Source organism: Sminthopsis crassicaudata, chromosome 2, assembly GCF_048593235.1.
Source record: "Sminthopsis crassicaudata isolate SCR6 chromosome 2, ASM4859323v1, whole genome shotgun sequence".
Taxonomy (NCBI): domain Eukaryota; kingdom Metazoa; phylum Chordata; class Mammalia; order Dasyuromorphia; family Dasyuridae; genus Sminthopsis; species Sminthopsis crassicaudata.
Genome location: NC_133618.1, coordinates 425328955 through 425353682, shown reverse-complemented (window position 1 = coordinate 425353682; position 24728 = coordinate 425328955). Strand labels below are relative to the sequence as shown.

The 24728-nt window shown below is 37.0% G+C and overlaps 1 protein-coding gene across 2 annotated transcripts in view; it reads left to right on the top strand.

The window, feature by feature from the left end:
* The window catches only part of SH3PXD2B (SH3 and PX domains 2B), a 133407-nt gene that overhangs the window by 52411 nt on the left and 56268 nt on the right, over positions 1–24728 (top strand). For both annotated transcript variants that reach the window (XM_074292076.1, XM_074292077.1), the window contains exons 3-4: positions 13600–13675; positions 21890–21966. In XM_074292076.1, coding sequence (XP_074148177.1) covers positions 13600–13675; positions 21890–21966 — 153 coding nt within the window. The remainder of the gene's footprint in view (positions 1–13599; positions 13676–21889; positions 21967–24728) is intronic.

The window sequence follows — 24728 nt, the reverse complement described above, 5'->3', positions numbered from 1 at the left end:
GGGCCTTCCACAAAGTCCTGGTTCAGTTTTAAGCTCAGTCAAAGACTTTTAGAACACCTTGTATTTCTTTTTCTAGCCACATATTATGTTCCCCAGTAGAATATAAATTCTTTGAAAGGAGAGACTATTATTCTTTTTTTGTGGGGGTTGGGTTCATATCCCCAGGGCTTTGCATGTAGTAGATGCTTAATAACAGTTTGTTGAATTGAATTGAATAAATATGTTGCCTTCACAGTGCTGTGAGCACATCATAGATATTTGATAAATACTTGTAAGGTTGGTTTGAAGTCATGTTTCTTCACTTTTGCTTTAAAATTCATCTCAGTAAATCTTGCCCAGATAAACTTCCCTTCCCTTTGGGGGAGGCAGTGTGGTTAAGGGATCGGGAGACCTGGCTTCTATTCCTAATTCTGACACTAGTTTATTGTATAAGCTCACTCAGCAAGTCATTTCACCTCTAGATTTAGTCTTCACCTTTCTAAAATGAGAAGATTAGGCAAGATGACTTCTAAGGCAAAGAATCATCTTTGATATTCTCTGAGTTCTCTAAATGGTCATATCCTCTATTCCATGATCTATGCTGCATTTTTGTATATTACAATACAAGCCACGACTACTTGTCAAAACTATATTGATTGCCCAAAGCTTAGATCACTCATCCTCCCATTAGTCTGTGATACCATTGAAGTGACATTGCATTCAGTGTAACTATCCATGCCTGTCCATACCTTGTGCTTCTTGTCCATAAGTTTACCTTGAGGGAAAGGGAAATGGTTATCCAACATGCTGGGGCTTTCTCTCATTTTCTCCTGTTGTGATGGGGATACTAGTCACACACATGGGGTGTCCACTGCTTATGGTCTCCCATTCTGACACCAGCTCATTATTTTTTTGTTGCAATATCTAATTTGCTCTATGCTGTAGTCTGTACACATTTACCACACACCTTCCCGTTGCCCTTTGTGTGGTGTACATTTTTAATTCTTTGCAGACTAGAGTTTCCTGTGACTCACAATTATACAACTGATAAACTGTTGTTACTAAAAAGATTGGTCTTTGTTTCTGAGAGAAGTTTGGGGCCATTTTCAAAAAGCATTCCACCCTACTCTCCTCTTTCTGTTTAATCCTGGGCCTGACTCATTGCCCATTTATAGTATCCATCCAAGATATGAATACAGATATGTAAACATATAGGTGGTCCATTTAACGATATGATATAATCTAGATAATAGTCATTCTTTTGGTTTTTCCTGTATAGATATTTAGGGCAAACTCTTTTAAGTGGCTATTGATCTCCTCCAAGAGACTTAGCAGTATTCTGGAGCTTGGTGCAACCAGTGTAATTAAATAAAAATATTTGGAGGACTTTATCATTTATACAGAATTGCTCTTAAGCTTCATCCTTATTAAATCTATGTTAATAATGAGTGGTAAACTGTTTTGATGAGTTTACATCTCTTTGCATGCTTCATCTGATATATCAGTAATCAGTAGATCATAGATCACCTCTGTTGTCATGTTTTTGTTTTTGTTTTTGTTTTTGTTTTTGTTTTCGTTTTGTGGAGTTTTTTGAAGATAGTCAAGGGTCCAGGGTCACATGTCTGTGGCTAGATTTGAACTCAGCTCCTATTGACTCCAGAGCTTCTGTTCTATCCATTGCACCACCTAGCTCCCCCATCCTTCATACAATATTGAATAACTTTGATGTATGCCTGCAAGACACTTTTTTGGAATGAAAGAAAGATCCCTAAGATGGAGGACTCAATGAACCTCTGAGATATACCAAGAAGAATTAGCACTATATTAGGTTCAGGGTCTCTAGCTCATGGCTTATTTCAAATACCTAAACAACAGCTGACTCCTACAATAACTCCAAGAATCTGACTGGGTCAAAAAATGTCTTTACATATATATGTGTGTGTGTGTGTGTGTGTGTGTGTGTGTATGTATATGTATATATATATGTGTATATACACACACACACACATTTCCACAATTATCATACTGCGCAAGAAAATTTGGATCAAAACAAAAAAAAAAATGAGAAAGGAAACAAAAAAGCAAACAAATGACAAAAAAGGTGAAAACTTTATGTTGTGATTCAGTCCCCCCAGGCTTCTTTCTGGATGCTGAGGACTCTCTCCATCACTAGACTATTAGAATTGGCTTAAATCACCTCATTGTTGAAAAGAGCCAAGTCCATCAGAATTGATCATTGCATAATCTTCTTGTTCTCTTGGTTCTAATCACTTTACTTAGCATCAGTTCATGTAAATCTCTCCAGGCCTTTCTGAAATCAGTCTGCTCATCATTTCTTATAGAACAATCCTATTCCATAACACAAAGAATGTCTTTAAAGCAGTATTTTGCTCTAGTGAATCACAAATTATTTGGTGTTCTGTGTGTGTGTGTGTGCGTGTTTAAGAAGAGAAATTAATAAACAATAAGGAGGCTGCTTAATGGCACAGTGGATAAAGCACTGGCCCTGACATCAGGAGGACCTGAGTTCTAATCTGGCCTCCAACACGAACTAACTATGACCCTGGACAAGTCACTTAATCTCAATAACCTTGCCACAAACAAACAATAAGCAATTGAAATCTATTTTCTCTAACCTATCAGTTATTTGTGTGATGGCAAAGATGTGTTCTACTATGAAATGATGCTTGCAGATCTGACTATTCCTTCACTGGGGGTGCTTTCAATTCATATGGATGAATTTAATTAGCTTTTTATGTAGATGGGAAAGTAGGCATATAGGTCAGTGGTGGTTCATATTTTATCATGCTTTTCAGTATTGAGAAAAGGTTTGAGTTTGTTTTTTCTGTACCTTTGGCATCTCCTTCCTTCCTTCAGATATCTCAGTATCCAAAATTGTAGCCACTAGCTTAGATCTCTTCTTTGTATATTTGGTCTCATCCATCTGCTTCTCTTATTTTTATTCTCTTTAGAGAACCATTTCTACATTCTCTGCAAGCACATTTGGGACTGAAATATTAGAGCCTAAATGTGGCTGTTCTGTTATCTTTGATGGTGGGGGGAAAAGTGGCTATAAAAAAATCTTTGTAGTTCTTTCCCATTTTTCTTCTATTTGTTGTCCTTCCATTTCATCCTCAGATGCCCTTCTGATAACTTTTCTTAGTTTTTCTTGCCATACCTTAATTCATTTTACCTTCTATTTCTTGCTTTTTAAGGTGATACTGCTAAAAATTTGTCATTCTCCTCTAGATTTTTTAATTGAGTTCATATTTTAAATTGCATCTCTTCCTTTATAAACTAACTCAGTTGTTTGTCTACAAAGGTTCTTTTTAGACTATTTTGGTCTTCTGATTTATATGGGTTAAATATCTAAAAATTGTGATTGTTTATGTCTGTCATTTCTTCTGTCTATAGACCAATATTCATTATAAATAATTTAAATGGGTCAGGGTAGAGTTATTTTTATTGTAGAGCATATTTTCCTCTAACTTTTGTTCTTCTAGCTTTGTATGAATTTTCATTGTTGTTGTTCTGATATTTTGGTGATTCAGCTTTAGATACCACAGTAAGATTGGGGTTCTAAGTAGACTATCTACCTTGTAGGGCAAAGATCAAAGTAGATGGCTAATTCAACTCACTGGTAATGATATTCCCACATCAGTGATAAGTTGTGTTCTGTATGTAAAAATATGTTTCTTTTTTTAGGATTCTTTGGTGCTTATTAGTTGTAATAATTTTTTTCTCAAAGAAAATATTCATGATATATAATCCTGAAATTTCTGTGTAGTCTACAAGTCATTGACTTTTCTAATTATTTATTCCTGATCCCCATTTCCCAATCTTTTCTTCACCATCCTCACCTATTCTCATTTTTTCATTGAAATCACCAAGCACAAAAATTTGTGTTGATTTAATTTGGAAAATCTTAGCAAGTTCTTCATAGAATTTCTTTACCTATTCACCCTCTGTAATAAACACTGATACATAAACTGCAGTTATTCTCATGATGAGCATTTTACAAATACCTATTAAGAGCTCTGCAATACAAGATGAGCAAATGTTTAATGAAATTATATATTATAATTATTTCTTGAATGCATGATCAAAACCAACTCCACATGAAGTTTTAAAAATTTGTCTCTTCAGTCAACACCTTTTCATTTGGCTAATAGTTCCTTCTTATTTGGAGACCATTTACATAGCAAGGATGTCAAAATCAATACAATTTAGTTCCTCCAGTAACATGCCCAATTGTTGGTCATTGGGCAAAGAGTGAAATTTATGGATGGTCTAGAAACTGTGATTATCATCCTCTGCTCCCTTTTCCAGTGATCTGCCGTAGTCACTGCAGAGACCCCAGGGAGCTATAGAGACTGAGAGCAGTTTTACGTTTTCTTTTATTTCATGGCTTGCCATGGCAAAGAACTCACTATGACCAAATAACTAAACTACTGGTAATGAATGAGCTGCTCTGTGCTTAAATGGATTGTCCTCTGAACAGAAGCACACTTAGAACCTTTCCAGCATGGTACCTTTTGTCATAGGTTATACTCTGATGACATAGCCTTCAGGAGACCAAATGACCTCCATGTCATAATGTGACATAAGGACCCAGGGGAGCACCTGGAAATCTCACTCCTAGATACCCTTCACCTACTTGTTCCTGCCTATAAAGGTCAAACCTGTTAGAACAAATGAACGAAGTTGAAGATATTCAATCCACTTTCTAGAATCCAATTTATGTGGCGGTTTCTGTATCAAATAGAAGACCCCTTGTAGATTCTTGACAGCAGAGGCCACATGTTTTATTCTGTTTACAGTGTTTCATTTGTGCACATTGTGTATACTGAAGGTGCTCACTATTTTTTTGGACACAGATTCTTGTATCTGTTGGAGAAATTTAAGATTAGGTATTTGAATTAAGCCATAGGCTGAAGACCCTCAGTCTGATGTACTTACAGTTTCTCCTTGGGCCATCTCAATGGTCCACTGAGTTCACCTCTTAGGAAGCCTTTTTTTATTCTGAGCTGGAAGCATTTAACCACTGACCCACATGGAGCCCTTTCAGTACAGAAGAGAAACATTGCTGCCAACCAGTGCTTGGAGATGCCAAGAGCTTGAAGCACTGCCCATGGTTATAAAATGGTAGGCCAATGGCAGACAGCCTAGGAGTGGGCCCTCAGGACTTCTCTCTGTAGAGCTGGGAGGTTAGTTGTCATGAGAGAGCACTGAGCTGCCAAGGAAACACATTAGGGAAGGAAAAAGTGTTCTGGCCTAAAACTTCAGTCCTTTTAGCCAGACTTGATAGTTGCCAACCCTCAGCATGCCTTGTAAGGTAGAGTTATTCTAAGTACTTGGGGTCCCTCTATCTGGAAGAACTTCCTTAGAGGTAAGTATACTTACCAAATGTAGCATTAGAAAGGACCATTAGAGTCTGAATGCAGATTAAAGCATACTTTTAAACAATTTCTTTGTTATTCTTGGGGTTTGGGGTCTGCATTTTCTTTTGCAATATGGCTAATAGGGAAATGTTTTGCATGATTGCACATATGCAATCTATGTCAAATTGCTTGTCTACTCAAGGAGTGGGGAGGGTAAGAAGGGAGAAAAAGAATATGGAACTCAAAATTAATATATATATATATATGATGAATATTTATATGTGATTGAGAAAATATGTAAAAAAATAACAAATTCTCTGGAAATTTTTTTAAAAGATCATCAGTCTAGTCCTCTATTTTACAGATGAGAAACTGAAGTCTACAGAAATAGTTAGTTCAGGATGATTGAGAGGATTTAAGCAGATAATTTGAAGGAACTAGGGGTGTACAGCCTGGAGAAGTCTTCAGAAAGAATAAATGAGCTTTCTTCAAGAATTTAAAGGGTTGTCCTGAGGAATATGTAGTGGAATCATACCACTTGGCTTTAGAAAGCAGAATTAGGATCAGAGGATAGAAGTTGTAAAGGCAGAGGTTGGCTCAAAGCAAGGAAAAACTTCCTAATAATTAAGGCAGTCTGAAAAATGAAATGGACTGCCTGGGGAAATGGAATGGGAATAGTGAGTTCCCTTTCTTTGGTGGTCTTTCATGAAGGCCTGATGACCACTTAACAGAAATTCCTGGTCAAGTATCTAATAAGGTTTCTTCCAGCTCTGAGCTTCTATGACTTGCCCAAAGGGGTATCAGTGAGTCAGTTGCTGAGCTGGGTCAGGATTCAGACTTCTTGACTATTAGCCTTTTTTATTACACCACGCCATGGGGATGCCTTAGCCCAAATAACAATTGTCTCTCCTCTGCTGTTATCCTGACTGTACTCCATATGTTGATTCAGTCAGGCACATGCAGAATTCAGGAGAGAGAAGAAAGTTGAACCTAACCACATCATTCCCCCTGACAGAATCATTTCAGACATATCTGGGATATAAATGGGAATGTTCTCATGGATAGTTCCATGATTTTAATGGGAAAGTGGGAGGAGCATCATTGCGCCAGTGCTGAGACTGGACAGGTTTTTGTGCCTTGAGCATTGTATTGATTTTGTGGTTGTGCCATTTCTCCCAGTGCAGAAGTGAATGCATTTGGCCTGATATCTAAAATCATAGCACTGGAAAGGACCTTAGAAATGATTTAGTCCAACACTGTTGTTTGTCCTTCATTCTTGAAGAGGATTGATGACGTCAGGAAGGTGATGTCTTGACTTGCAAGTAAATTGGATTTAAATGAGGTAGAGGTTTGCAAAGTCATTGGTCTCATTTTCTCCTCTGGAGTTACCAAAACCCATTGGCGAGACATAAGTCAGGATGACTGGAGATGGCCCAGGATGCAGAGGTTACCTTGGCCTTTCTAAATATGGATCCTGGGGGGGGGGGGGCAGCTCTCCTCAAAGGGAAGTAGATTTTCTTTTGCTCTCTGGCTCCTACCATGGAACATTCAAGAAAATCCCCCAAAGGTTGGCTTTGGCTTGAATTTAGGCTTTCCCCCAAGTAGACTAGAAAGATAAAATATGTGCAGTGTATGTAAAATATGACAGAAGCATAGGATTCTCTTTACCGATAGTGATCCCATCACACTCAGAAAGTTGTTCTTTTATCACTTTTCCTTTGAGGTGATCCAACATATTTCCTCCACACAAAGAAGTTCTTAGTCTTAAAACATGATACAGTTATAACCCATAACTCCTATTATAATCCCCTGGAAGATACTTAAAACATGAGATTTGGGGGGAGAATTCTAAATAGACATTTCATCTTCACCTCAGATCTGTACTTTTTGAGCAAATCTTTCAAGTTCCAAAAGTTTTTGCATGTTAGCGCTTGGCTTGTGCGTACTGTGTTAGGAAATACAAAGCAGAAAAGGCAGCCAGAGATCTAAGGTCCAAGCTCAGATTTACCTAGACAGCACATATGCCCATTGCTGTATATGAGTAGCTGCTGGGAGGGCAGGAGCAAGAATAGCTGGAAAAAGTGTACCAAAAAAAAAAAAAAAAAAGCCCTCGAGAGCTGCTCATACCTATGGCAGACTGGAAGAGATAGAGTAAGCCAGAGAATAATTGCTCCTTTTAAGATCTACTGAATGGAACAGTCTTCCTGACTTAATGGCCATTGTACTATAATATAACCTCCCTTGTTCTTCCTCCATTCTTGTCACAGAGAGCAGGACACTTAGTACTTGCTCTCTCATCAAAAAGCCACAGGTCTATCCCCATGTATACTCCATGGTGAGGGGAGGGGGGGTAAAGAATGTACTCCGATCCAACCCCAGCTGCATCTACATCCCATCCAGCCGTCTATCTGCATATCCAGGACTACCCAGCGCTGGCAGCTGTTCTTCTGCTTATTGCTGTGCACAGACTCTCGCCTCCTTTCCATTTTTTGCTTTTATCCTCAGAACAATAATTCAATCAATTCTACCATTTTCTAGAAAGGACAGGACAATCTATTCCTCCAGGATTCCACCCACAATCCAGGTGATTTTCCAGACCCCAGACTTCATTCTCCTGAATGTGTTCTATTGCCATATTAGAATATAAGCTCCCTGAGAGGCAAGAAATGTCTCACTTTTATCTTTGTATCATATTTCCAATGCTTTGTATAGTACTTGAGAATTATAGGTATCATTTGTTGGTTTTTAGCTAATTATTCATCTCAGATTTTGCAGTGACCTGAGGATTCTTTTGGGTCCTAGTTGGGGAGCTACTGATTTAAGTTTAGATCAAGGCACAAGTCAAACATGTTCCCTTCCCTACCTTACTGGTTTAACATCGTCCTACCCTTTCCATGATTCAGTGAAATGTGTCAAGGTCCAAAGGATGAGTCTGCTCAAAAGCTATAATCTCAAACTATAAAAACTCTGTTGGTATATGAGAAAATAATATTTTATTCCTTGGGTTCAAGAGGGCATCTTCCTCTTCTTCAAGAGGAAGGTCTGTAAGGATATCCCAACTTCTTGCAGGAGCAGAAGAAGCCCCCTGCCTAAGTCAGACCTAATATACCAGTATCCATGTAGCATTTTCCCAGGCTACTGCCTACGAAAGGTTCAGTCTAGTTAACACTTAGCATGGGAAATGTGTTTATCATATTTATTCAAATAGTTCCCTACTTAACACCCTCTGTTGTCCCCTTTCCCTCCATCACCTCAGGCTTTAGCAGATATTTTTCTACTAAAATAAGGAGTGGGAGTAAGGAGCAGGATTACATTAGCAAATTGTTCCCAGTTACTACAAGACAAGTAAGAGACCGGAGGAACCCTGCTTGCCATGTGTCTTAAGGCACCATGTGAGCAGTTAATCAATGGTTACTCTTCTTAATACACTGTCCTACAATTTCCTTTCATAAGGTCATTCTGACCTCAGCAATAGTTTTGAATCCTTGATATGTCAATAAATAATTCTTCAGGAGAAAAATTAAAGGGGAAAAAATTACTTTTAGAAGGTTGAAATGTCCAGGAGGAACTCAACATATGTGTAAATATGACCAAATGGGATCTGCAAGCAGATGAAGGTGTGTGGCAGTGTTTCCCCAGTCTTCCTCCCATCCCTGACTCAGTTTTTGAATCTTCTTCCTGGGCTTTAGACTCAGAACATTTGAATTGCAGTATTAAAGAAAGAGAAGAGCAGTTCTCAGCCTGAGAACTCCTCGGAGCTAGCTTCTCAGATCTGCCACTAACACAAACCACCTGCGGGAGTTAGAGCCAGCTTTCCACATTGTTTTCTTTGGACAAAGTGTTTTACTTTTCCTTCATTTAAAAGCTTATGTCTTGTAAACTGCTGAACTGGTATTCTTCTGTTCCCTTTTAAGCCTTGTGATGTGGCAGCTTTTACGTGAAGCCCTCCCCAGCCCCAATTCCCATCTTCCTCTCCCCGGACTGACTCACTTACCTCCTCTATAACCAGGCCTCCCCCTACCATGACCACTTCCTTTTATTATTTGGGGGAAATTGGGGAATTTTTCTGGTTTCCAGGGGTAATTTCTGTGGTTAGACTTTAGGGGCCTCTGGCCCTGCTCTTCCAGACATAAGGCATCTGGGTGTGAGTCTTAGCCAGCCTGGAATTCCCTTAATGTCCCTTGTCTCACATGACTGAAAAAGGATAAAATATTCTTTAAGTTGAAGTGAATTATGGTACAAGGATCTGGTATCTCTTACCATTGAAACATGTGGCCCTTGATCTCTTAACTTTTGTCACTAAAGCCTCATGGACAATATTGTTACAGATTATTATGTTAGTTGTATGAAGAAGAAATCTCAGTAGTGTCAGATAGGTATTAAAGTGAAAAAAAAAACTTCAGGAGGCAAACCACATCTTGAGCCACTGGCTGGACATGGATAGTTTGAGGCACTTGGCCAACCCTCAAACATAACTTTACAAACACTGAAGAAAAAAACAGCTAAGAACCCCAGTGATGATAGAGATCTATGCGAGAAACTACAGTCAAAAATATATAAATTGTTAGTGATGTTTCCAAGGCCTTGGGTCACCAATCACTTCAACTCAGAGGAAAAATGATGAAAGGACCATTTTCTGAGCTTCGTGGGTTCACTGTCAGTAAAGAAAATATAGGAGATATGATATAACGACTATGATGATAGGATATTAGCTAAAGACATATCACACACACACAAAAACTTAATGAATCCCTCATTAATTAAATTAATGAGATTAATCAAAGAATTTTTTAAAAATCTAAAACACTGAATTCACATGCAAATAAATCATTAAAGAGGATCTCAATGAATTTTACTACAGTTACATGATATATTAAAATAATTCCATATGAACTTTAGAGGCATCAGTCAGAGCCCCAGAATATGAACGATGTCATCATTCAATTTTCAGTGTCAGTTAATGTCTCAGTTTCCAGTTCAGAAAACTGAGAATTTCCCTTCTCGACAAGTCTAATTGCCACATGCCAGTAAGAATGGCCTCTGTGTAACACAGCAAATGACTATGATTCAACAGGAAGCTTATAAGTGAACCAAATTCAGACACGAAAACAAAATTGGGACATAAATCTTCATCAGCACAAACAATATTATGGACGTCATGTTTTGTTGACAAGTCATTTGATGAGATTAGCAAGTTTGTGATGAATATAGGAGAAAGTAGTAGTCAATAAGAAACTTTCACATCCTGGCTCCAGCTTGGTTTCTAAGCTATTATTTGTTATCCCCTTCATGCACTCCCTATTCCAAATGAAGGCCAAAGTGGACCACTTGATGTTCCTTCTTTTGGCCTTCATTTGGAATAGGGAGTGCATGAAGGGGATAATAAATTCATAAAATAAATTCATAAAACTGAAATCTGGGCGTAAGCCATCTGACTTTAAAATCTGTGCTCTTTCTAATTATAAAGGGAATTATAAATTATAAATACTATAATTACATAATAACAATAGTTATATATATATATTTTATAAAGTGTTATCTTTCGGTAATTCTTTCTATGGTTTGGAAAATAGCTGTACATATAAAATTGAGAACAGAATCATAATTGGAAAGTTTTAAGTTCATACAAGTCACATCACACCTGGGACAAAGAGTGTGCCTTCATTTGAGGGCAGGGAAACAAGTTCATCAACAAGGCTGCTGTAAGCAATGCTATGCACTTCTTGTTTCTGTACAACTAAAGGACTATAGATGAGCCAGCATATTTTGATTTTATACCATATTTAAAGAGTTGGCAATATGGGGAAAATCCATACCTGCCTGGTTCTGGACTCTAGTTCAGACTATTAAAAATCTCTTCACTTTTCTCATAAAATCTTATTTGGGAAAGGCAGAGAAACAGTTCTGTAGGAAAACTACAAAACTGAGACAATTCCTGCCCTCCAACACTTACTTTTTTAAAAGCTTATATTCCATTAGGGAAACAACATACAGAGAAAGGGAGGGTGTGTGTGTGTGTGTGTGTGTGTGTGTGTGTGTGTGTGTGTGTGTGTGTGTGTGTTTTGGTTGTTTTTTTTTTTCTTGGTATAAAAGAAAACTGTCCAACAATTAAAATTATTTCTGCCCCTGAAAAATAGTAGATTCCTCCTGCTGGGAAGTCCTCTAGAGGAGGCTGAATATCTACTTCTCCAGGGTTTTTCAGTGGGGATTTTCCTTGAGGTATGGGTTGCACTATTGGTACCTTGATTCTGGTTTCAAGGTAAAATGGTGATAGATATGTGAAGCAATCTGAGTCCCTCCAAACTCCTTCTGAATTCTGGAGAATTGGCTTAATGCTCTTTTAATGGAAAGAAATAGGCAATACAACAAATTCTTATGATCACATATTTTTGCTTCACATCAGTGATCCATTAGCTCATAGGTAATTATTGCTATTGGCTTGTGGTTTGTCTTATAAGCAAAATAAAAGGGTAAACAAAAGGACTAAATTTGAATTCCTGAAATTGGGACTTTAAAAGACTGATTTGATTATCCAAGGGTCTTTAATGGTTCAGTGAGATGAAATGTTCTCAGGTTTACATGTTTTTCTAGGAAGCTGAATTATTATAATGTTCCTATATAGAATTTTACTAGTCTCAGGAGACAGGGTCACCCAGTTTGTGAACCTTTGCTATCATTAGAAAGGTGTTATATGAACTTCAGGTCAGAGAGTTAAGAGTTCTGTAAAGGATGAATTCATTCAGCATTTATTAAGTTCCTACTACGTGCCAGGCATTATGCTAGCCACACAGGATACAGAGACAAAAATGAATACTACCCACCCTTAAGGAGCTTACATTTTATTGGATAATCCACTGGACTGACATAGATATAGATGGGTATTTGCTTTAACTAGGATGACTGGTAGTAGACATAAATTAAAAAAAAAAAAATAGTGTTTTGATGTGGGTTTCAGAATAGCTTAGCCTAGCTATCTCCACTAGATAAGTTTCTTTAAAATTGTACAAGAAGAGACCATTGTATCTAGTAACAGCAAGATTATGTAATGATCAACTGTGATGGACTTGGCTATTTTCAACAATCTGATAATTTAAGGCAATTCCTATGGATTTATGATGGAAAGTGCCATCTACATCCAGAGAGAGAATTATGAAGACGGAATATGGATTAAAGCATAGTATTTTTACGTTTTGTTGTTGGTTCTTTCTCCTGCTTTTTTTTCCCCTTTTGATCTGATTTTTCTTGCACAGCCTGATAAATGTGGAAATATGTTTAGAAGGCTTGCTTATGTTTAACCTATATTGGATTGCTTGCTTTCTTGGGAATGGGGGGAGGAGAAAAATTTGGAACACAAAGTTTTGCAAAGATGAATGTTGAAAACTATCTTTGCATGTATTTGGGGGGAGAACAAAATACTATTAAAAGCAAAAAAAAACTTTAAAAATTGTACAAGGAAAATGTGTGTGTGTGTGTGTGTGTGTGTGTGTGTGTGTGTGTGTGTGTGTGTGTATCTCCTATGTGCTTAGTCATTGTAGCATCATTAGACAATAGTGAAGCCAAAAGTGAAAATCCCCTCCTAAAAGGAGAGGAAATAATGCAGCACATAGTTATAAACAAAACACATAGAGAGCAATGCATTATATCCTTTGGGGTAGAAGACACCAGCAACCAGAAGAGACCAGGAAAAGCCATATTAGACAACAGGTGGTGGGTGCTTAAACTAAATCTTGAAGGAAATCTGGGATTCCAGAAGGCTGAGGTTTGGAGGGAATGCACGGAATGAAGGTTGAACAATACAGAACTGAACCATGGAATACTGGAATAAGATTTGAAGGGTAGGTTGGGGACTGGATTGTAAAGACTTTTCACTGCCAAATGAAACCTCTATATTACTTACTAGAAGTAATAGGGTATAGCAGAACTCTGTCACTTTGCTAGAGATTTTGACAACTGCCTTGGCTAACATCATTACTCTCAGAGCTTTTCTGAGCCAAGACCACAGCCAGGTGATAGGTCTCCTTTAAAGGTTATAAATCTCAACATCTCTATTTTCTGAAATATCAAATCATAGTTTCCATAATGTCTTCCACCGCAGTTCCAGACATGCATTTCCACAAGGGAAAAAATAGCCCTAAGAAAACTATTTTTTAAAGAGACTGGTAAGATATTTTTTTAAAGATTGTTTTCAAAACTGCTTTTAGTTAATAGTTGAAATTCCTTATTTCCTCTGTCCTTTTAGATGCAAATGTTGGACAAATTTCCTATGGAAGGAGGTCAGAAGGACCCAAAACAGAGGATTATTCCCTTTCTGCCAGGTAGGTATAATGAAGACTTCTCAATCTTATGACTTTTGTTTACAGTCATTGAATGGAATTTGTGAATCCCAGGATACTTTACAAATTGTTCTTTGAAACCAGGCACACTGGGCAAGCAGCTGATGAAAGAGGAGAGAATTCCTCTATCTTTCTAAGTCTTTGTGTTCTTCTTCTACTTATTTCTTAGAAAAAGTTATTTTCTTGATGCTACAGCCAAGAAATCACCAGGGTTTCTCTGTGCCTTTGGCTAGCTGTCCAGAATATTCATCGCCACCTTTGTATCAAATTTAACATTCATGGTATGTGCTAAGTAGGAAACCTGAGCAGGGTGTGGTGAAAAGATTATCTCTTTATTCAAGATGCTTATAATGGAGGTAGTATATAACAATGATCAGGTTCTGGACTAGGAGTGGAGAGACTAGAGTTCTAAGACTATATAAGAAATGTAGCTATGTTGAATGAAAGAACTGAGATAGTTTAGCCTGGAGAATTAAAGTTAGAAGGCTTCATACAATGTCTGACACATAATAAGTGCTTAATAAATATTTATTGATTAGAGAAGACTGGGAGAGTGGAGAGAGGTGGGGCTTGATAAATGTCTTCAAGTACTTGAAAGGGTGTCTTGTGGAAAATGGATTAAGTTTATTGTTTGGCCCCAAAAGGCAGAACCAGGTTTAAGGGCCAAAACTGGGCTTGAAGCAGGGGAAAGCTCCCTAACTAAAGTAATACGAATTGCCTTGAGAGATTGTGGGTTCCTTCAAGCAAGACTGGACAACTTTTCATCACAAATGTTATGAAGGGAAGTCCTTCCAGGTATGAGTTAGTATAGAGGCAACTAGGTAGCACAATGGATAGAGTGTCAGATCTGGAGTCAGGAGTTCAAATCTGGCCTCAGATACTTACTGGCTGTGTGATCCTGAGCAAGTCACTTAGCTGTGTTTGCCTCAGTTTCCTCATCTATAAAATGAGCCAGAGAAGGAAAGGGCAAATCACTCCACTATCTTTTCCAAGAAAACCCCAAATGGGCTCATAGAGTGTTGGACGTGGCAGAACAGCAATGTGAGATACACTAGATGACTCTTGTGATAGTCCTGGTCTTATCAGAAACCATATAATCTTTTGCATGTCACTTTCCCTTGCTTGTATATCATAGAACCACGAGATTATAAATTTAGAATTGGAAGGGACTTTAGAAGCCATCTAATCACCCTGGCATTTTTCAGATAAAGAACTGAGATTCAGAGAGATTTAATGACTTTTCTCCAGGTTCACAAGCTTAAAATAAGTGTATGATTTGGAATTTTTCCCCAGGTCTTTTTTTCACTTCAAATCCATCATTCTACCAACCTCATCTGTTGTAAAAGGACGGAATTTAATCAAATGATTTTCCATGCCTAAAGTCCTGTAATTCTGTTCATCTGAAATGGGGGACCAGAAAAAACAAATATTAATAGTGTAGATAAGAGGTCAAAGCTATTAATCTGCTAAGTTATATAAAATTATATTAGAGAATTATATAGTTAAATATTGAGTAGCAGAAGATGTGCACAATCTTTACATGTGAATTTTCATTGTTTTCTTTCTCTCACATGGGTCTGGTGATAAATCTTTCTTTGCTGCTGATGGTGTTTGATGAACTAGGATTAGGAACCTAGTGTCCTAGATTCTTTAGACCTAGGTTGATACAGGTATTTTCTTTTTTGAAAATAATTGTATATTTTGCAAGAATTTTTTTTGAGTTTTATATAATTGATTTTTAATAATAGCTTTTAGTTTTCAAAATACATGTAAAGATAGTATTTCAACATTCACCTTTGCAAAACCCTGTTTCAAGTTTTTCTCCCTCCCTTCCCTCCATTCCCCCTCCCTAGACAGTAAGCAATCCAATATGTTAAGACATGTGGGCTTTTTCTACACATATTTCCACTTTTAACAGCAAGCATCTCTTTAACATTCAGTATATAACAGACATTGTGTTAAGCATTTGGGATGGGCAAAAATGTCCCTGCTGTTAACAAATTGATATTCTATCAGACAAATATCAGAAAAATAAGATTATAGTCACTGAAAGTACAAATTGCACTCTTTCTGTATTTTTGTATTGATGGTGATAATCTCACATTTGCATAGCAATGTATAGTTATGGAGACTTTTACAGTCATTATCTCCTTGTGTCCTTACAAGAATCATATAAGACTATTAGGATGAGTATTTATTACCCTTATTTTAGATGAATAAAACCAGACAGTAAGCAAACATTTATTAAGTGCTTAGTATTATGCCAAGCACTCTGCTTGGAAAATAAAAACAGTTCTTCCCTTAAAGCCCAGCCTCTTAAACTGTGGTTCACAACTCCATATGGGGTCTCATTACTGAATGTGGGGGTTGCAATGGTAAATATTTTGTTTGTGCACCCATTTCATATATTTTTATATCGAGGTCACATAAAAATTTCTCAGGCCAAAAGGGATTATGTGTAGGGAAAATTTAAGAAAAGATTAAGAAACTGTACTCTAAAGGAGCTCATATTCTAATGAAGATATATGTCGGTACATTTCTAATGTAGGTGCCTTTCTAAAAATCAGCTTGTTTATCATTTTTTATAGAACAACAATATTCCATTATTTTCATATACCATAACTTATTCAGCCATCCCCCAATTGTTCTACTGATTTTCCAGTTCTTTACTACCATAAAAAGAACTGTTACCAACATTTTTGCACATGTGGTTCCTTTTCCCCTCCTTTATGATTTCCTTGGGATACAGACTCAGTAATGGCGTTGCTGAGTCAACGGGTATGTGCAGTTTTATAGACTTTTGGGCAGAATGGTGGGATCATTTCAAAGCTCCAACAACTATGCACTAGTATAGTTTTCCCACATCCCCTCCAATATTTATCATTATTTTTTCCTGTCATCTTAGCCAATCTGAGAGGTATGAGGTGGTATCTCAGAGTTATTTTAATTTGCATTTCTCTAATCAGTAGTGATTTAAAGAATTTTTTCATATAACTATAGATGGCTTTAATTTTGCCATCTGAAAATTGTCTGCTTATATCCTTTGATCATTTATCAATTGGGGGAAAACAATGAAGAAGTTATAAAAAGTTATAGAAATTATAGATTTAGATCTAGAAGGGGCTTTAGAAGCCATTAGGTACAACTCCCTCATTTTATAGACATGGAAATTGAAGAATAAAAAGATTGTAAATTGTAAGTAAATTGTCCAGGAAGGACTTCCTGACTCTAGTTCTAGTTTCCAGATTATTATGCCATGCTGCTTCTAAAGTTAATTTCTATCTAGCCCTAGATTCTTTCACATGATGAATGAGTTTTATTGAATATAACTTACTTAAGTGTGGTACTTGGAAGTCCAATAGAACTTTTTTTATCTAGCCTTCAGTTGATTGGACTATTTAAGAGAAAGCTGGCTTAAGCTGTAAGATTTAAGACTAAAAGAGACCTTGGAGATCAGCTAGTCAGACCCTTACATTTCTTTTCTTTTCTCTTCTCTTCATTTTCTTATTTTTTTTAAATTTTATTTATTTATATATATATATTTTCCCCACAGTATATATGCATGAGTAATTTTTTTTATAACATTATCCCTTGTATTCATTTTTCCAAATTTTCCCCTCCCTCCCTCTACTCCCTCCCCTTGATGACAGGCAATCCCATACATTTTACATATGTTACAATATAACCTAGATACAACATATGTGTGTAAATCCCATTTTCTTGTTGCACATTAAGTATTAGACTCCGAAGGTGTAAGTAACCTGGGTAGATAGACAGTAGTGCTAACAATTTACATTCACTTCCCAGTGTTCCTTCTCTGGGTGTAGTTGTTTCTGTCCATCATTGATCAACTGGAAGTGGGTTGGATCTTCTTTATGTTGAAGATTTCCACTTCCATCAGAATACATCTTCATACAGCATTGAAGTGTACAGCGATCTCCTGGTTCTGCTCATTTCACTCAGCATCAATTGATGTCTCTCCAAGCCTCTCTGTATTCGTCCTGCTGGTCGTTTCTTACAGAACTTCATTTCCTTATTTTTTCTTTTCTTACTTTTACAAAAAGATATTTGCTTCACAGACACAGCAAGAAAAAATACATAATTGTTTTCTTCCAATATTTCAAAGGCATAGTAATCTTTACTAAACTATTTCCGTGGGGCTGAGTAGGAAGAGCATGGGAATTAGGCTTCTAAATTACTCCATTCCAAAGGTAATATTGCTACTAGGTGAGTCCTCCTGCTAGACTGTAGTCTCAAAGGTCATTCCTGGAGACCATTACTCATTCTTTGCTCATTGAATGTGGATTTTACATTCAACTACATGCCAGTTCTTGTATTCTGTGGCTCTCTGAGACACAAGATCAGAGACTTCACTCCTAAACCCTTAGAATGGGAACAAACAAAAAGAATTTAAAAGCCAAGGAGGCCCTATTTTCAGGACCCTGAAAAAAAAAGAGAAGCAATCCCTAAGGCCTTCCCCCCTTACTACCTGATTTTACTGGACACAATGAACAAGAGTCACCAGGTTCCTCAAGATGAAGCAAAGACACAAATAAGATATGGACAGCTGGATGGCCCAGTGGAGAGAGAACAGTCCTGGATCCAGGAAAATCTGAGTTCAAATCTTCCCTCAGACACTTGACACTTATTAGCTGTATGAGAGAGTGTATGTGTGTTTGAAAGAGAGCGATTGAGAGACTGAGAGAGAGAGAGAGATTGAAAAAGAGAGATACTGAAAGAAAGATTGAGGACAGAGAAAGAAATATTGAAAGGGAGAGATTAAAAGACAGAGAGAGAGAGAGAGAGAGAGAGAGAGAGAGAGAGAGAGAGAGAGAGAGAGAGAGAGAGAGAGAGAGAGAAAGAGAGAGAGAGAGAGAGATTGATTGAGCAAGAGAGAACCAAAAGAGTACCTCAGTTTTCAGATGAAGAGATTGAGGTCTTGGGAATGTTAGCAAGTTAGTATCCAAATCTAGGTACAGACCTCAATCTTCTGAATTTAAGTCCAATATTCTTTATATTTTGTTCTGCCTAAAAGTCATATAAGAAGATCCCAGCTTCTCTATTACATCAGAATTTTCTCCAGAACTATAACCCAACAGAAAGTTATTTCTCTTTTCTTCTAACCTCTAAGGCAGGCTCAGAGACATTCCTTTCCCAGTTTTTATTCAAACATGATTTCATCAGTATGGGCATCTCCAGTTGTAAGAACTACCTCCTGCAACCTATGTATGATTTTAAGATAGGGACTAAGAAACTACTGACTACCTGTTTGCAAGCTAAGAATGGTTTTTATATTTGGAAATACAATAAAACTTTATCTTGAAATGTAAAAATCATTCTTATCTCATGAGCCTACTATGAAAACAGGTTGCAAAAACAGACCCCAAAATGGCCTTGCAGACTATAGCACTCCGGGTTTAAGAGATGATCCCTAAGGAGCTGCCAGGGGCCCGGGATCACTCAGCTTTAAATTACCCAGCTATAAATTCATTACGTAGGATTATAAATTTAGAGCTATCAGAGATCTGAGGACTCTTTTATTTCACCATCTCTCCCCCTTAAGTTACAGATGGGAAAACTGAAACCAGAGATCAGAGTTGAAACCTGGTTTTCCTGAGTCCAAGCCCAGCATTCTATCCATCTGGCAGCATTTCTTCTATTTCCCCATAAGCAACAGCAATAATGATTATAATAATAGCTTAGCATTTACATATTGCTTTAAAGTTTGAAAGCACTTTTACCAATATTATTTCATTTTCTCCATACAACAACCTTAAGGAAATATACTAGAATATATATTAGAAATTATGCTTAGCTTAAATCAACCTGGAAAAGAATCACTAGTTTCCAACATGCACCACATTTCTTGGAATATAGAATAACAGATAATTGTAACTTTACCAGATAAAGTGAAATGTCACAATAGTCTTTGAAAAATCTCTCCCAGATAAAGAGTTAAGGGCACCTTCTTTGACCTCCTGAAACTTTATTGATCATGTGCTCCCCACACCCACCCAAGAATTAATGTGAACACTGCCCTCAGAAACAGGACTTCTTTGTAATAAGATGCAATGACCATTTGTTATATTCTTGGAATCCTTTCTGTCCCCCAAATCCCCTTTTGTAGTGTGACCCTCTGAATTGCCTCTTTTCAGCCTCCCCAATGGCATTTCCTGCAGCTCAGGAGAAGGGTAGGGAAGGTCTCTAGAAATGTTGTTTCCCAGGGACACAGTGGAGGTCTGACTTCACTCTCTAAACTCTTAAGACTAGCATCAGCAAAACAAGAGCAAGTCTGATATTAGCCCCAAAAGGGGGTGGGGCAGAGTGGGGGTGGAAGCAGCCCTGTGCAATTTTCCATTCTGACCAGAGCTGGAAAAGCTAACTTGGCCAAAGGCATGACTTGAATAATAAGAATTACAGTTTGGCCTTCTTCCATCATAGAAAACAAAACCCACTGGTTCCCACCAGAATCTGCTTCTCTTTTTTGCAAAGCACCGATTCCACTCCAGAGATCCTAACTGATCCAGCAAAAGGTTGGAAAGAAAGCCATACTATTGTGCTCTCATTGCCTGGGGCTCAAATGAGAAGGCTCTAAAACTGGGGAGCATCCAGTCATTCACTGGGAAATGAGTCTGTGACTGAAGCATTGTAGACTACTAGTAGTGTGATTCCACTGCATTGCAAGCAAAATGAAATCTTGAACATCTGAGGAGGGCACTTTTGGTGGTAAATTTTAAAAATCAGTAAAGCAAGTAATGGATTTTATTTTATCTGAGGGGTTTAGGGGAAAGGAGTTTTTTAGCCACACTAAAGGGGAGATGGTAATAGCATGGAAAGATCATTGGTTTTTGAAGTCAAAATTGTTATTCTTTTGTGTCCAACTCTTGGAGACCCAGTGGATCATACTGTCTTGGCAAAGATACTGAAGTGGTTTGCCATTTCCTTCTGCAATGATTCTTGCTAGTAAATGTCTGAGGTTATATTTGAACTCAGTCTTCCTGACTCCAGGCCTGAGCCATGTAAGCTGCCTCTGGAATCAAAATACTGTGTTCAAATCCTAGTTCCATCACTTATTAGTTGTATAATCTTAAGAGAGTCAATTAAATTTATTTTCCTCATCTGTAGAAGCAGAGATGATATTTATGCTACTTTACCCTTCATGGTGGTTAGGAGGAAAGTACTTTGTAAATGTCAGTTGTTAAAGAAATGTACAACTCCCCTGAGCTGCTTAAACTAAAGAATGCTGGGTACCCTCTTCTCTTTCCAATCTTTATCCATCCTTTTTTTTTTTTTTCATAAGGATTCCAATGGTTCCATTTACTAGGAAATTCAGTCTCCATTTTATGGAATTATGTAATTTATTTAAAGCTTTTAAAACCACATTTTAACATGAGGAGGTGAGTTAGTTCATAGAATGAACTTTAGTTTATTGAGCTAATCTATGTTTAGAGCTAAACCCCAATTTTTAGTGTAAATTAATGAAAAAATAGGATTTAATTTAAAGAATTTCATATCACAAGCACTTTCCCTAGAAATGCATCTGTTCTGTATTTTAAATAATATATACAATGGCTAAATTTATTAAAGTAATTGAAGGAGATGCTGTAAAATTTATTTTTTTAAAAAGTATTTCTATTTGAAACTCAAAATCTTACAAAAATGAATGTTGAAAACTATCTTTACATGTCACTGGAAAAATAAAATACTATTGAAACTTTTTTAAGTGTTTCTAGTAAACTGCATTTATTTATTTATTTGTTTGTTTGTTTGTTTGTTTGTTTATTGCCCCCGGCTAAGGGGAGGTTATTGGACAAAAGATACAAGTGAGAGAACTTGTGTGAGAACATTTTCCTTTCAATCTGTCCATTCACCTCTCTTGCAAGGCATGATGTGGTTGGTTGTATACCTCTGTTTTACTTCTATACTCACTGGAGAAAGAATTTGAGCACTATATGATCTTTGCAGTTTTTGCAGACTGTTTTTCAGACCTTTCCCAGTATCTTCTTCCACATCCAACTAATTGTGTCCCATTGCTCTAAGGCATACCCTTCCTCCCCATTTGACAGAACACAGAATTATAGGGAGGATGCATTGAAATAAACTATAAAACATAAAACTATAAAACATAAAATACTTATAGATTTACATTTTAAATGTTAACTAATGACAACAGTGTTCTGGTTTCATCCATTGTAGGCAAAATTCTCTTCAGAAGAAGCCACATCAGAGATGTGGCTGTCAAACGCCTGATTCCCATTGATGAATACTGTAAGGTGAGTATGTTGAAAACTGTCTCACACTTGGAAATACAATCTTCCACGTCTTGAAAGCTGTCATTCTCCCTTATAGTATTTAGTGCTTATTAGATAGATTTGAGGGCAGGAATTGTCTTTTGCCTCTTTTTTGTGTCCCCAGGGTTTAGCACAGTATCTGGCACATAGAAGACCCTTAATAAATATTGATTGGTTGATTACTCGTTCAGTGGAATTGGCTTTATGAAGTAGCCCATGAATGATTTTTTTTTGTTCCTTGGCAGGGATAAGGTAGTATGTTTTGTTTTTGCAAGTGTACATAAACAATATATAAACATATGTTTGCTTCTCTCATATTTAGAAATGACTTTTCAGATATCAAAACAGAAACCACACTAATGAGGTACAGGATGTTTTAAGGTATTATTTTTCCTGCCTAGGACATGAATTCAAAAAGGATCCCAGTTAAAAATAACTCAATAAGGGGTTTAGTGGACTACAAGCTCAGTGAATCAATAGTGCTTATTTCTATTACTAAAAGACAAAATCTGTATTTGAGTGTCAGGACCAGTGATACTTTGTCCTGGATAGGCTTCAACCAAGAGGATTCCATCCATTTTAGTAAGAACATGGATAAAATGGAACACTTGAGAGGAGAGTGACCAAGATGGTGAGGAAACCAGAGGCCTTGCCAATGGAAAAGCATGCTAAGAATCATTTAAGAATTTGAAAAACTGTCATGGAAAAGAGGAATTGAACTTGTTTTGTTTTGTTCTGGAGAGCAGAACTAGAAGTAGGATTGGGAGAAGTTGCAGAGGAACAGATTTCTTTCTTATATATGTATGCATATTAGTGTGTGTATGTATGCAAGCATGTATATTTGTATGTAAGTATATATGTATATATGCATATATTCATTGGGCATATGTACATAAACATTAATATTTCTTATGTATTCTATATACTTATATAGACTATATTCAATTACCTATACTATATATAATATATATGTAACATATACATATATTATATTGAATGTAATATATATATATAATATATTATAGTATATTATATGCAAATATTTCATATAGAATATAAATTTCTTAAAGCAAAATAGACTACCTTAGGAGGAGTAAGTTCCCTATAACTGGAAATCTTCTGTTAAGAAAGGGATAATCATTTGACAGAACTGTTCTGTGATTCTGTGACACTTCCCAGGAAATAATTAGTGACCCCTTTCTTTGTTTTGCTTTGGCAAGGAGCAGAGAAAGGATTTTTGTATGTATCTTGTTTGTGACATATGGCACAGCTCTATTAGGTGTCATACTTAGTGTGACATGAATGTAGAAGAGATTGGCAGCCTTGGCAACTAGGCTTGGGTATCTCTAAGATTGCAGTTCTGGAGCGAGAGGGCTCAGTCCTATTGGGAAATGTCCTAAGGCAGTTGAATTCCTGAGCCAAAGGATCCCTTGCAAAAATAAAGGTTCTGCAGTTCCTTAAATCTTGATCCTTCAAAGGCACAGATTCTTTCCAACTTGAACCACAAAGCCTTGGAGGTTTACACTGTGAGAAAAAAAAAAAAGTAGGTTTAATGGTTATTGAGATATAATTAAAATGACAAGATACTTAGTTGGAGGTGGGAAATAATCATCTCTTTGTAGGAACGGGAACATGCTGGTGGCTCACAGATGGCCAGTAAAGGAGGAAATCAGTGGAGTATAAGAAAAGGAGGCATTGAGACAAAAATAAGAGGCAGCAGCATCTAGTGAAGAGAGTGTTGGACTTCGTGCCAGAAAAGTTTGAATTATGCTGCAGACAGCTATCACCTTATGACTTTAATCTCTCAATTTCCTTTTCTGTAAAATGGGAACAATAAGATGAAAAAAAATAATATTTATCATTATTACTAACATGTTCAAAGAGTCATTTCTCATAAAACTCGGTCAGATCCAAACTCCTCCTTTGTAGAGAGAGACCTGAGAAAAATGTATGAGCTCATAAAACTGTCATCTTTTCTTAAACAACTCCAAGCATGGGACAAAGGAAATTTCAAAGCCCAGTGAAGCCAAATCATGAGAGGGAAAGAACGTTTACCTTGGAATCAAGAGGCCTGGGTTTAGATCCCAGCTCTAATCTTTCCTAGTGTGTTACTCATAAACAAGTCTCTTAGCCTCTTCCTCATCTATAAAGTGGGGATGATAATTTATATTTCTGGGTTGTGGATCAGATTAGTAAAGGTTACACTGTACTAGAATTGGAAGGAAGTGTTTTTAAAACATAAAGCACTTTAGAAATGGGAAAAAGTTATTAATGTTGTCCCCTTCTCTTTATGTGTGATTAAGAGGCATCCCTCTTTATCTAAGTCCATGCCCTGCTAAGAATACTATGCTCTTAGACCCTTTGGGGTCATTCTTCCAAGTTGATGAATGTTGTTCCAATATGTCCCACTATACCTTCCTAATGGGCTCTTGTTTCTCAGCTTAACTTTCCTCTTCTTCCTATCTAATTAGGAACCAGTTTCTTCTGCCTTTATAAGTCTGACATCCAAAATCTGAACAGCAGTTCATCCATACATCCCTATACATAGCACAATCTAATCCCCCATCCCTACCATATCACCAAATTTGATTTTGAAAGAAAAAGTCTTTAAATAATTAAAAAAAAAAACTACTACCTTCTGCTTCTGGCTGCTGTGTTTGATGGTGTAAGATATAATGAATCCATTTGATTTAACAACTGGAACGTAATGCCTGATGTTCTGTGACCCACTTAGAAGCTTTCTC